Raw genomic sequence first — 13,752 nt, forward strand, 5'->3', positions numbered from 1 at the left:
GTCCTTTTCTGTCCTGAATGGATGAACACATTCTCCCAAAACACTCCTAAGGAAACATTTGGGTTAGGTCCCAGCTGCAAAAATGGACCACTAGGAGCAGAAATAGCTTTAAATGATCAACTAAAAACGTTCCAACATGCAGAGATGTAGTCAGTGTTGGGGAGTAATGGAATACATGTACTGACATATTTAAAATACACAATATGAGAAACTCTATTCCGTTACAGTTAACGTTTACATAGGTGGTAATCAGATTACAGTTACTTTGTTGAAATAAATGCACGGCGGTCTTTTCCTGTTTTATATATTATAGGCTACTTAGGTTGTCCCCACTCTATGCCTTCTCCAGTGTTGGTGATTAAACAAGTTCGGGCGCAGGTTTAGCTCAGTTGGATGAGCATGTACACATATATCACATGTTGCATGCATATTGCTGTTTCGAGCATGACTCATGGCCCACTTTATTTATTTTTGTTTTTTTTACTCAAATTCCATCAGGGTTTAATAAAGTTTCTCTGATTCTGATTAGCAGAAACCAAAACCAAACACATAATAAAGGCTCTAATGCAAGCGTCCTGCTGGTGGTGTCAGTTACACAGTGAACCCAGAGCCAGCAGTGCACGGGCAGGAAATCATTCCTCACTTGGAAACTTGGAAACAGACAACCTTGCTGCCCATGGACTTGCTGGTTTCAGTGAGAGTTTCAGATCTACATATTTCTGTAGGTTTTGTCATGCCACCCAAACAGAAATGCAAACAGAAAATGCTGTTACAGGGAATTATGTAATGAGAACAAAAGATGCTCATGATAATCTTGTGCAAGAGCTTCAGAATGATGACACTGAGGAAAACTATGGTGTTAAAAACACCTGTGTTCTTTCTGACCATCTCTCTTTCTTTCATCCTGTCACAGGCTTCCCACCTGACCTCCTACATGACCTGTTTGAAGGTGTCGTTCCAGTGGAGTTGGCACATTGTTTAAAAGGTTTGATTTCTAAGAGATATTTTACCTTAGAAGACTTAAACAGAGGAATTCTGCGCTTTCCATACCAACATTCTGACAAAGTTGATCGCCCTCATCCAATACCCTCAAATTTTGCCAGGCGAGGGACCATTGGTGGGAACGGGCATGAAAATCATGCCCTTCTTAGACTGTTGCCTCTTCTCATTGGCTCCAAAGTTCCAGAAAGAGACGCCTTTTGGGAAGTGCTAATGGATTTAAAGGACGTGGTTCAGCTTGCCATGTCTCATACTTTTAGTGACGAGACCATTCAGTACATGGCCTGTAAAATATTAGATCACAGACAACTCTTTCAGGAAGTGTTTCCAAATGTTCGATTCAGGCCAAAGCATCATTACATCGAGCATTACCCGCACTTAATAAAGTGCTTTGGTCCCTTAGTTCATCTTTGGACAATGAGATTTGAGGGAAAGCATAAGGTTTTCAAAAAAATAATTCATGACACTCACAACTACAAAAATGTACTAAAAACTTTGGCAGAAAGACATCAAAGCATGATGGCATTTTATTTGTCCTCATCAAAGTTTTTCAAACCACCTGTGCAAACATCCAAAATGGAGTCTTTGTACATTTCAACATTACCTGCAGATACACAGCCATTTATTTCAGGTATTGCTGACAGCGACACAATATATGCAACAAAAAAGGTTACAATTAATGGCACAAACTTTGCAATTAGCATGTTTGTATGCACAGGTGCTTATGCTGCATTGCCAGAGTTCAAAGAGATTCTTAATGTACTGCTCATCAGAAACAACATTTATTTTCTCTTGAAAGACTATGACACTTATTACGTTGAGCACTTGCGTTCATATGAAGTAGCAGAGAATCAACAGAGGGGTCTCCGTCACAGTGTAAGATCTCTGTGCCAACTGTCTGACCACATGCCGCATTTTGCTTACAAGATAGCAAATGAACTCATTCTAACAACAAACCATTTCATTCCAGTGTCTGACTAAAGAAACAGAACTGAGACATCAGCTGATTCCACCAATTTGTGAACCAATGTAAAGGTAATTCATCTATTCAGTTTTTTTGTATTCACATAAATGTTTTTATATTTTTGCACTATTAATATTTTGTAAATAACTGCAAACACAAACATGCATTAAAATGCCACTATAATATGTGAAACTTCTCTGTTACAGAAATAAAAAATTCAGATGGAGGCAACAGGAATATTGAAGCTAAGGGTCATACTTGATAAGGATAACGCTGAAAAACTTATTTTGCCATCTCGTCCAAACAGTGTGCAAGCCCTCATAGATGAGATCAAATCTAGGCTAAATTTGACTTTTGACTTTCGGCTTCAGTTTCATGACCCAGATTTTGATAATGCCTTGTGTAATTTGGTTAAAATAGAAGACCTGCCAGCTATAGCATCTGTTAAAGTTGTCAGGTTAGTTGAGCTGGACCGGATTTCAACGAGCACTGATGACACAATCCTTCAGACTGATAGCACTGATACCATAGATTCACCAGAGCGTATTAGTAGATGGCCAGAGTTTTTTATTGTTCCGCCATTTTCTTATGAAGTGGAACATGTATTAAGAGAGGGTAATGCAGCATTTGATAAAGATGGGAAAGTAATTACACTGACACGAGATCAAAAACACAACATACTTGAGACAATGGGGGAAGAAATCTACAAACTAAAAGCATACCCTAGTACAACACAAATTGGCAAGGCTGCAGAAGCTTTAGTTAGAAAACATCCCTGTTTGAAAGAGAGGAATTCTGACACTGGGTGGGAAGGGTGGAAGAATAGCCTGAGATATAAAATGGGAAACCAAAGAAAGAAGTTGGCTAAAGCTGGCATCATGGATGTTGCTGTGAATGCTGGAAAGCGCAGCAGAACAAACCCAGATGGAGTTTCACCAAGGGCCAATATTAAAAGACCTAGGAGAGGTGAGGTCAACTTCCTTCCTTCTTATCCTTCTGGAGAAACAAGGGAGTCTCTGGAAACCAGAAGACTTGAGATGGTAGAGGAGTTCAAGAAGACCTCAGCAGAAAGAGACATTCCTCTCATTCATCAGCATATGATACACACTTTTGCACTCCGGCGTGAAGAGATTGTCACAACTTCTCCTCCTGTATCAGAGCTCAAGGACAGATGGCCAGCACTCTTTCATGAGACACAGGTAAGTAAAACTATGTATGTAACATTTGCTGCTCATATAGTATGCTGTGTTTTGCTTATAATATTTTTGGATACTCCTCAGCTCTACTTTGAATTTCATCGGATCACCAATCAGAATCTGCCACATGTGTTTTATGCTGCACTGGATGATTATGCTCCTCAGCTGACTGGACTATACAAAAAGAGGAAAACTGGACGGGTCGGTGAAAGGATGGAGCAGCTTTTGTTGGCATATGGAAAACAGGTATTTAAAAATACTAATTATTATTCTGCTTGCTTGGCAGTTGCCATTGTTATGTTTGTATATATTTCTATACATTTATTTATTTATTTTCTAGGTCAAAAACGACATCTATGCAACTAGAACAGCACCTTTGGCCAGCCTACCAATGTACCTCAAGAAGGATTCTTCAGAGATTTTCAAAACATGCAAGGTACTTGGGTATTACAATAATTTGCACATTTGAATTTAAAAAAGTTGAAAGGAGTTTATAAGTCATCTGGACTTGGGTTGAAAGTTGAAGACGTGAAGTTGAATGACTTATAAACTTCTTTCTTCCTTGATTTAACTACCTGGATGAATGAAAAATGAACCTTCACTGTCAACTTATAACATGTTATGATATATAGAATTTGAGAAACTGAAGAAAGCTACCTGACCATTTGTATTTATGCTTTTAATAGAGATATTACAGATGAATAATTGTGCACTCTGTATTATATATCTTAGGATGAAATTGAGTTCTATGAAGCCACAATTGCTCTGGTTGCTGATGTCGATGAAGAGGAGGTGCCTGGAGGAGTTCCTTTCTCACCACGCCAAGTGTTCATAGTAATTGAAGATCAGGTTGTTATGACTCATCACTCATGGACTGATGCACTGGTGTGTTTGTTAGGGCTAATCTATGCTCTGCATCTGAGCTATCCTGAGAAGTGTACTGGCTTTTTTGAGTTCATTCAAGTAGTGTTGCTGAAGCTAGACGATGAGAGAAAGCAACTAAAACCAAAATTGCAGACACTAAAAAAAGTGTGTAGATGATGTTTGTTTTCACTGTCAGTATATTCGTGCTTTTTCAGTTATCTGTGAATGGCTTCAATAGTTTAATTTGTTCAGGGTAATTTGCTTTCTAAAAAGCAATGTGGAGAAAGCTAAGAATAAGGAGACACTCAATATTTGACGTTTTGTTTGTGATTGAAAAAAATCTTCACATTAAGCTTATTTCTAAGAATACATTTTAGTTACATGGAAATCTTTTGGAAGATAACTGATAATTAGTCAATATGTACAATATACTTCCAAGCTTTATTTTTTAATTGTGTTATGAGTGCCAGTTCACTTGATTCGAGGTCACAAATACCTTTGAGAATATTTTTTGTTAGTGACATCCTTAGTTCAGCTGTGTTCTATAGTTGCATTGCTGTAGTGCATGTGATTTCATTATTATACTAAATGTTACTTAAAATTGTGATTGTTATGGCTCTAATTGCCTTTAGACTGTTGTTTTTTATGATGTACACCTATGTAGCAGGTCTACATTACTAAATTTGTGTTTTTTATATTTAATCGATTTTCAAAATGCTACAAAAACATTCAAAATTTCCTAAAAGCACACATTTTAAAATGCCTAATTATTTGTTATTTGATAATGGCTTTAGCAGTCATAGTTTATGACTGAAAGTATGGTTGTATTCATTCTGTCTTTTCTCTGCAGTTAAAGTTAATAAAAACTTAATGGAAAGAACAATATCTTGGTTTTGTGTTAATAGTACTTGAACCATTTGGTGCAATCGGTTTCCCCAATTGGATTAAGTTGTTTAAATACAACTATTTAAGTTAATTTAACTTAATTTGAATATGAGCATGTAACACTTTAAATAAGTTTGAATAAATACAGCATCTTAGTACAACAAATTTAATGGTTTAAGTTAAAACATACTAAATACAATGAGTAAATAAACATAATGCATTTGAGTTACATTATCATATTTGCTTTGGGTTCTCGGGACTCTAATGAAGTACTTAAATAACCCAAAACTGTTTAAGTTATAAAGCTTGAATCAATTGGTGCAATCGGTTTCCCCAAATCATTTGAGTTAACTTAACTTGTCAGGTTTTACAGTGTACTATCTTGTTATTGTTCTCATTTTTCAGAGGGAGACATGCAAGCATGGGACCTCTCAGACTCGCCAGACTCCGAATTGCCCGAGTATTACTTTGACACCCACTGTGATGATGTGATGCTGAGGCTCAAGACATTCCGATTCATCCCCGCCACACGCCTGTTTTTACGCTCATACACAGTCGATGGGACTGGAACATAATCCAGCAGGATTGCAGAACACACCATGACTGAACTGAGATCATCACAACATATAGTGTGATGGAAATTCAGTTTCCAGTAGCACAGCACCGACAGAACTTGCATGTTACAGATACGCTAAGGGAAATGAGAGTAAGGATATAAGCACACAGCCCCACTCCACTGACGACCTGCTGTTGGCCAACACCCTCAACGACTCTTACTGCTGGTTTGATGAGACATCAAGCAGCCTTGACACCTCCACCTTCCCCAACAATAGAGACACTTTGGTCCATCATCCCCCCACCTCCCCACTCCCACCAGCACAGAGCCATCACCACCATCAAAGACTTCACCCACAGGAGCCCCCTCCTCACTCCACAGCTATGAGGATTTCACACCACCTTCTCCCACTACAACCCTTCATATTCATGATGTGAGGACGCAGTTTGACCCTTTAGACCTACTAAAGAACCCAGTCTGCCTGAGCTTATCTTTATATTTTTACATGTTGTAGTGCCATTTCTGGGAGTATTTTAAGTTGCTATACATCAATACAACCATTATATCCCAAATTTTAATCATAGGTATGCACTAAGTCATCAGTAACTACATAAATTGCAATATTAGTATTTTTACACAAATTTCTAGTTAAAGTAATTTCAGAGGTTCATCCCTGAAAATTGCAAATGTAAAAAAGTTGCATAAAACAGTTTCCAAATTAATTTTGAGTGTCTTCATAGTTTTGTTTTTGAGATACACCAATTTGTATATACTGCAGCCACCAACTTTGAAATTCTCATTTACATGACTTATTTAAACATTCTCCTCTTCAATGCAAAATTCTTAAAAACATCTTTTATCCTTTAAGAGTAAATAAATCTGAAAGCTGTTCCATCCTAAAAGAGTACAACAATGTGTAGTTTATGATGTTCTAAAGGTTTCAGCATCTTTTTGAATTTGTCACATGTGTGGAAAGGTATGAGTGAGCCTTTGTATCATACTGTGAGTGATGCTCGTCAGCACACAAACCCAGAGTTTCTCTACAGGAACACAGAGAGAGTTATTCCCTGTACTGTAAGGACACATTCAGCATTGTGCAGTAAATCCAGATCATCCCAGTTAAATGATTACATGGATGTGAGTGTGGTCGTCAGAGCAGCACTGATCAGTGTCAGGTTATAATGACCAAGGTGTACACAAACACTAAGTTTGAGTGTGTGCAGTGAGACTTCAGTCAAAGCATTTAACTGAGGTGTGAAAAATAAGCTGAACTCTACAGCTTGTTGTGGTCCCCTGTGGCTTGACAGCCTTCCAGCTGTTCTCCAGCATTTTCATTTACAGTCATAAAATATCTCCACATGTTGCTCCTCTTTCTCTCTCTCTGCAGTCCAAATGCGTCTTCTGAGCGCATCTGAGTCACGTGACGGCACAGTAACAAATCCCAGCAGGGCAGGAAGAAGGGGGCGGAGCAAAGTGCGTCTGCAGCATAAGAAGAGGTGTTCACACAGACGGAGCTGCTTTTTCATCCACAGCGAGTAAATAGTGAACCTCCAGGAGAGAAACAAACTAAAGTATCGATCATATACCACTACCAACGTTTGGATCGATATCTGCATCGATCTGCACACCCTTGTCTCCTGGATCGTAGCTGAGATCAGCGTGAACCACGTGGGTCTCTGCTCCCTGACCTGTTTCCTCTGTTTGGAAAGAGTTCCAGCTTCATCACGGAGTTTCTCTCTGTTTGTGGGCTCATCTAAAGGTAAGCACCGAGCTAACTTCAACACTAGATTTACTAACTCTGCGCACATTTGCAGAAATCCCTTGAAACCAACACCTACTAGAATTACTGACTTTTTTATTTTCTGGTGCAAGTCCCGAGGTGTTAATCACCCCTGCTGAGATTTGTACAGGTCATATGCTCACATCCTGCTTTTGTTGTGCAAACCACCCATTGTCTTTGAGGCCTGGCACATTTGCTTTTGCACACACATACAAACGCTGCAAATATGTGTTTGTTTGACAGTGTAAGACAAAAGCAGCAAAAATAAAAACTGTACCAAGAGTACAGTCTTAATGGCTCACTATACAAACAATCTGGAGACATAAATACTGACACGTGTAATGTATTTCCCACAAATCACTGCCTCTATTTGTATCTGTGTCACTGCAGGACCAACGTGGATTGCGAAGTCAGCGCTCTCAGGAGGCCTACAATTTATTTGAAGAAAGAAGTGGAAGAAAAAAATACAACCATGACGAGTTTGGGAAAGATTTCACTGTGAAAGCTTCCCTAAAAATGCATCAGGTCATCCACACCGGAGAGAGACCATTCAGCTGTGGAGACTGTGGAAAGTTTTTTACCAGGTCTGAAAACTTAAAAACACACAAACTCATCCACACTGGAGAGAGACCCTTCAGCTGTGACGAGTGTGGAAAGTCTTTTACGCAGTCTGGAAGTCTAAAAACACACAAACTCATCCACAGTGGAGAGAGACCGTTCAGCTGTGGAGACTGTGGAAAGTCTTTTACCACGTCTGGAAGCTTAAAAAATCACAAACTCATCCACAGTGGAAAGAGACCGTTCAGCTGTGACGAGTGTGGAAAGTCTTTTACCAAGTCTGAAAACTTAAAAACACACAAACTCGTCCACAGTGGAGAGAGACCGTTCAGCTGTGACGAGTGTGGAAAGTCTTTTATCCACTCCGGAAACTTAAAAAGACACCAACTCATCCACACTGGAGAGAGACCGTTCAGCTGTGACGAGTGTGGAAAGTCTTTTATCCACTCCGGAAACTTAATAAGTCACCAACTCATCCACACTGGAGAGAGACCGTTCAGCTGTGGAGACTGTGGAAAGTCTTTTACCCACTCCGGAAACTTAAAAACACACCAACTCATCCACACTGGAGAGAGATCATTCAGCTGTGACGAGTGTGGAAAGTCTTTTACCCACTCTGGAAGCTTAAAAACACACCAACTCATCCACACTGGAGAGAGACCGTTCAGCTGTGGAGACTGTGGAAAGTCTTTTACCGAGTCTGGAAGCTTAAAAAGACACCAACTAATCCACACTGGAGAGAGACCGTTCAGCTGTGGAGACTGTGGAAAGTCTTTTACCGAGTCTGGAACCTTAAAAACACACCAACTAATCCACACTGGAAAGAGACCATTCAGCTGTGACGAGTGTGGAAAGGCTTTTACTGAGTCTGGAAACTTAAAAAGACACCAACTCATCCATAGTGGAGTTAAAGCGTACACCTGTGATCAGTGTGGCAGAGCTTTTACTCACAGTACCAGCTTACAGCGTCATCTAGTTACCCACTCTGGAATTAAGGCGTACAGCTGTGACATTTGTGGAAAAACTTTCAGCCGGATAGGGAGCCGAAATACACACCTACGCATTCACACCAGACATGATGTGTACAGCTGTGATCAGTGTGGTAAACAGTTTACTACAAACACAGGGTTACGACATCACATGTTTACCCACACTGAGGAACGACCTTATAAATGTGACCTGTGTGAGAAGACTTTTAAATCTCCACGTTACCTGAAAGCACACCAACAGATCCACACCAGAAAGACTCTACAAGTGCAGTTACTGTGAGGTATGTATTTATATTTTTATCTTGTCAGCCCGACTTTTTGAAACAACTCTGCTCATCAAAGTGTGTTAGCATGTTAGCAATTCTACTGGCAGCTCTGAATGATTATTCAGACTCTAATCACAGGTTTTTAGGGATAGTGTTTGAGAATTGTGTTATTGATATTGTAGCATTAAACTAGTATTACTTTAATGTTTTTACTCTTATTGTTATAGCACATTAAATTGAACTGAGTGCGATAATGTAAACAGTTAAATGTAATTGGACTTTGGCAGAGATGCTCTTTATTTCAGGTGACGTTCAGGATAAAAATGTTGAAGGACTGACTTACACTGTCTTTGTGTTTTTGTTTAGAAGCAGAGCGACACAGATGGATCAAGTTCTCAACCCTGTCATCGCTGTGGGAAAGACTTTTGTTGTGACCTTTGTGGAAAAACTTTAAGTCATTGAAGGACTCTGAAAATACATCAACGTAGACACACTGGAGACAAAATGAACTACTGTAAAGAATGCTGGAGAGGCTTCACCACTTCAAAGGACTTCAAACAATATGAACTCCGTCACAGTGGCGTTAAAAAGCATGTCTGCGATCAGTGTGGGTCATCCTTCATCAGTGCACGTCAGCTTGAAAAGCATAAACGAGTCCACACATGAGAGAAACCATACAAGTGCAGACACTGTGACAAAAACCTTTTCACAATCATGTGATCATACTAAGCGTGAATGCAGACACATGAAAGAGAACTTCATCTGTGAAAGAGTTTGAGTAATCTCAGTTCATACTCCACTCAGAAACGATTCCATGTTACAAATAAACTGTTACGTCTTGATTCCTGCTTTTACATTAATCTTGTAAACAGTATGTAACACAGTAAGGGGAATTGTTGGAAAGAATATATCAATGGGCCAATAGGTTCGACTATAGGAGCACAGGGGTGTGTTTAAATACGATACAGAGACAAGAATGTAACTCAAAAGAACCAGCCGACTTTAGTGAAATACACTATACGGTTGACAAGCACAGGTTAACGACACTTTACAATGGTAGAAAGGAAACTTACAAAAATAAAAGAAAAGTAAAACACATAAACTACTAGAACCACGACTTGTCCAAGTGTTACTTTTGTTTTTCAGTGTTCGGGTTTCAATGTTCGGGTTTCAATGCTCGGGTTTCAATGTTCGGGTTTCAATGTTCGGGTTTCAATGTTCGGGTGCACCCTAGTAATCTGACTCCTTAACTCTTATAGAAACAGACTACACAAATCTAATGTACATTCAAATGAAAATCTCACACTCTTTTCACATGTGGATAATGTTCTACACAACAGCTTATTATTTAAAGTCCCAAATAAAAAATGTCCAAGGGGTATAGTCCAAAAAATTCCCAGGGTGTGAAAGAAAATAGGGGTGAGAGAATGTCAGTCAGTGGTCTTATGTATAACCAGCTGTTTGTGAAAGTGTGAGTGATACAGTCCACAGTACCACACCGCAAGGTGCAGCAGATCATCAAGTGGAAAAGAAGCGAATCTCAGTCTCTCTAAGTCCAGGTGCGAAGGCTCGCCATCTATTTCACCGGAGGAATCCACCTCAGGAACAATTCAGCATACAAAAAAAACCCTGACCTGTCAACAGACAGGGTCAGAAGAGCAATTCAAATATTAATTATGCTGTTCTAGCTATAATTCACAACTTAGGATTTTGTTGACATCACATTCAACATCAATTTGTAATTAAAATACTCAAATATGCAAAAATAAAACATCTCTCTTACACAAACTAAAGTACACCAAGTAAAGTCAGTGCATATGTGACAACTATTAATCAAACAATTCAGATAAATTCAGTTTCTCAACGATAAAATGTAAAACAGACGTGAACTAACTGAGACATACAACATGTGCTCACCGATCTCAGTGCATCACGGCCGAAGACAATGGTATGGTGTCTCTCGGTCGGAAAATGCGGGGCTCTAAATAACGTAACAGGACATGTTGTTTTTTCTCTTTCATAACAGTAATACGACGTGAAGGAAAATAAACATAAGTTGCGCTTCAAGTGTTACCTTACTTCTGGAAGCAGATTGAGATGAACTTTAAGGCAGTTGATAGCAACCAGAGCTAACAAAGGCTAACAGTTTAGCTCCACGCGGTCCTTACTAAAGTCGCCAGAAAACTGCAGCATTCGCCTGTTTACTCACTGTGGCTACTCTTAACATGGAAGGTAGCTGATAATCAGCGAACTTATGTGCAGCATAGTTGGTTGCAACTTATATCTAATACTTTTTCCAGCTCAAAAGCTTCAGACTCTCTTTTCTCCTGCCAGCACGCGACTACCTCCACACATAGCAGCAAACACAGAGCAGGTGGGTGGGACATACAGTGGCAGGCTGCTCTCCCATTGGTCAAAGCATACTGGGACCTGTGCATTTCGATTGGTTGGGCAGGCTGTCCATCTCTCCTCATATTTATCACTCCTTAAAGTGGTACCCTCATTTTATGTGGGTTACAAGTACATTTGCATAATGACTGAAACCGGCTCAATGAATGAACAACTGGGCTGTGAGGTCAATTTCTTCATCATTAATATGCAAATTCTTATGAGCATCGATCAACAACCACTGGTCAATGGCCATGAGTACCATTCACAGAGTAAAACTTTGCATAATGATTATGAAGTTTACTGTTACCAATGTTCAAAAACATTTACTAAATTATCTTCTCTGTGCAAACATCAGCGTGATGCAGGACTGAAATCATTGCCATCTCTGGATCACAGTGAATCTGCAGAGACAGAAAGATCCTCTTCTGGTTTCAGGGTCAGACTTAAACCCTTGAGATCAGTCTCCACAGAGTTCAGGTGGAGTCTTCTGTAAAGATCTGATGAGGCAGCTCTGAATGAAAATGTGCCTCTTGTTACATTTTAAGCTTTCTAAACTGTTCTACTGTAGTGTTTGTGTTGAGTGGTTCGCTTTGTTCCAGCAGTTTGATTAAGAAATCTGTTTCCTGTTATATTTTTATTGAATGCATTGATCCATGTGTTCTGCAGGGTTTTTTTTTTTTCAGCTTGTTTGTGTAATGAAATCCTGCAACAATTAAACCAAAATTTTATATGTTAAATAAAGAAATGGTTTTACTGACAAAGAGTCTGAGCCGGGATGTCATTTCCTGTATATCAGAGCAACACCTGAAGTGACCAGTGTTTAAAGTCAGAGTCAAATTTTGTGTCAGCGATGCTTCACTACGTTATCTGCTAACTGTTAGGGTGTAGAAGGACGAAACTCCCAGGGTGACCAGTGGCAGGAGCTTCCTGATGCAGAGAGTTGAGTGTGGGGGATATAAAAGAGAAGCTGAGGCATCCCAAGGTTAAAGCTGGCATAACTGAACTCTAATGTTTGATGTGTGTTTTGGCTCTCCTGCGCGCAGCAGTTAATAGCTTGAACACAGCACAGCTTGATATAAAGACCTGGGTGACAACTAACTTTATGCTGCTGATTATACTTGGCCCTAAAATACCTAGAAATATGGTATCTAACCAGATACTTGCTCTGGATGGCATTACCTTGGCCTCCAGTAACACCTTGGAGTAATATTTGACCAGGACATTAAACAAATATATGTAGGGCTGTGTGATGAACCAAGTTGAAAAAGCAGAAGGAGTCACAAGAATTATTAAAAACAAAGTTTTCATTCATTTAACCCAAATATTATATTTACAAAAGTAATTAATGTTAAGCTCATAAAAAATGTCAAAGAAACAAAACTGAACTCAGGCAAAGAACTGCAAACTTAACAAACCAAATGACTGCACAAAGAAATATAACTGACCTAAACAAACATAACTGACCTAAACATGAAATGGCACAGAAGGGTAAATATATTGTCTGATCAGACCACTATGACGGAGTTTTTCCTTTCCAGTCACCTTTCTCACTCACTATGTGTTAACAGACCTCTCTGCATCGAATCATATCTGTTATTAATCTCTGTCTCTCTTCCACAGCATGTCTTTATCCTGTTTTCCTTCTCTCACCCCAACTGGTCACAGCAGATGGCCCCGCCCCTCCCTGAGCCTGGTTCTGCCGGAGGTTTCTTCCTGTTAAAAGGGAGTTTTTCCTTCGAACTGTTGCCAAAGTGCTCATAGGGGCTCATATGATTGTTGGGTTTTTCTCTGTATCTACTGTACAATATAAAGTGCCTTGAGGTGACTGCTGTTGTGATTATATATATAAATAAAATTGAATTGAATTGAATTGAAATGAAATTTAAAATGGGTGGACAGGCTGCACTCTCCCATAGACCTGTCACAGCACTGACAGCCTAGAACAGCATCATTGAAGTCTTTGTGTCTCTCCCGGAGTTATGAATCAATCCTCAAAAACTACTCCCTTATTTCCTGAGTGGGGCAAAACTAGCATAAGCCAGAGAATAAGCAGCAGTGAAAATATCTGCACTGACAACGTGCCAATAAACTACAGTCATACCACATGTAGGAGGACCTGCATTCACTGCGTTTAAAGTGGACATGAAACAGTACCTGTATTAGGTTTTATTTGAGATGTTCACATGATGTGATCATCACTCTTTTATGCAATATTAAAGTGTGATTTAACTACAAGTCTCTCCTTTTCCCAGCCCAACAGTTTACAACATAACAGGCCCGTGTGCAATCAACCCACCTTTGTCT

General features: G+C 39.5%; 1 protein-coding gene across 1 annotated transcript; it reads left to right on the top strand.

Annotated features, from left to right (window-relative positions):
• Window positions 1-7,644: 7,644 nt before the first annotated feature.
• LOC134620822 (zinc finger protein 85-like) lies at window positions 7,645-9,096 on the top strand. Its single transcript, XM_065470075.1, has 2 exons — window positions 7,645-8,708; window positions 8,961-9,096. The coding sequence occupies exons 1-2, from the start codon at window positions 7,761-7,763 to the stop codon at window positions 9,069-9,071; spliced, it is 1,059 nt and encodes a 352-aa protein (XP_065326147.1). The 5' UTR covers window positions 7,645-7,760; the 3' UTR covers window positions 9,072-9,096.
• The last annotated feature ends 4,656 nt before the right edge of the window (window positions 9,097-13,752 follow it).

The sequence above is a fragment of the Pelmatolapia mariae genome, linkage group LG3_W, assembly GCF_036321145.2.
Source record: "Pelmatolapia mariae isolate MD_Pm_ZW linkage group LG3_W, Pm_UMD_F_2, whole genome shotgun sequence".
Lineage (NCBI taxonomy): Eukaryota > Metazoa > Chordata > Actinopteri > Cichliformes > Cichlidae > Pelmatolapia > Pelmatolapia mariae.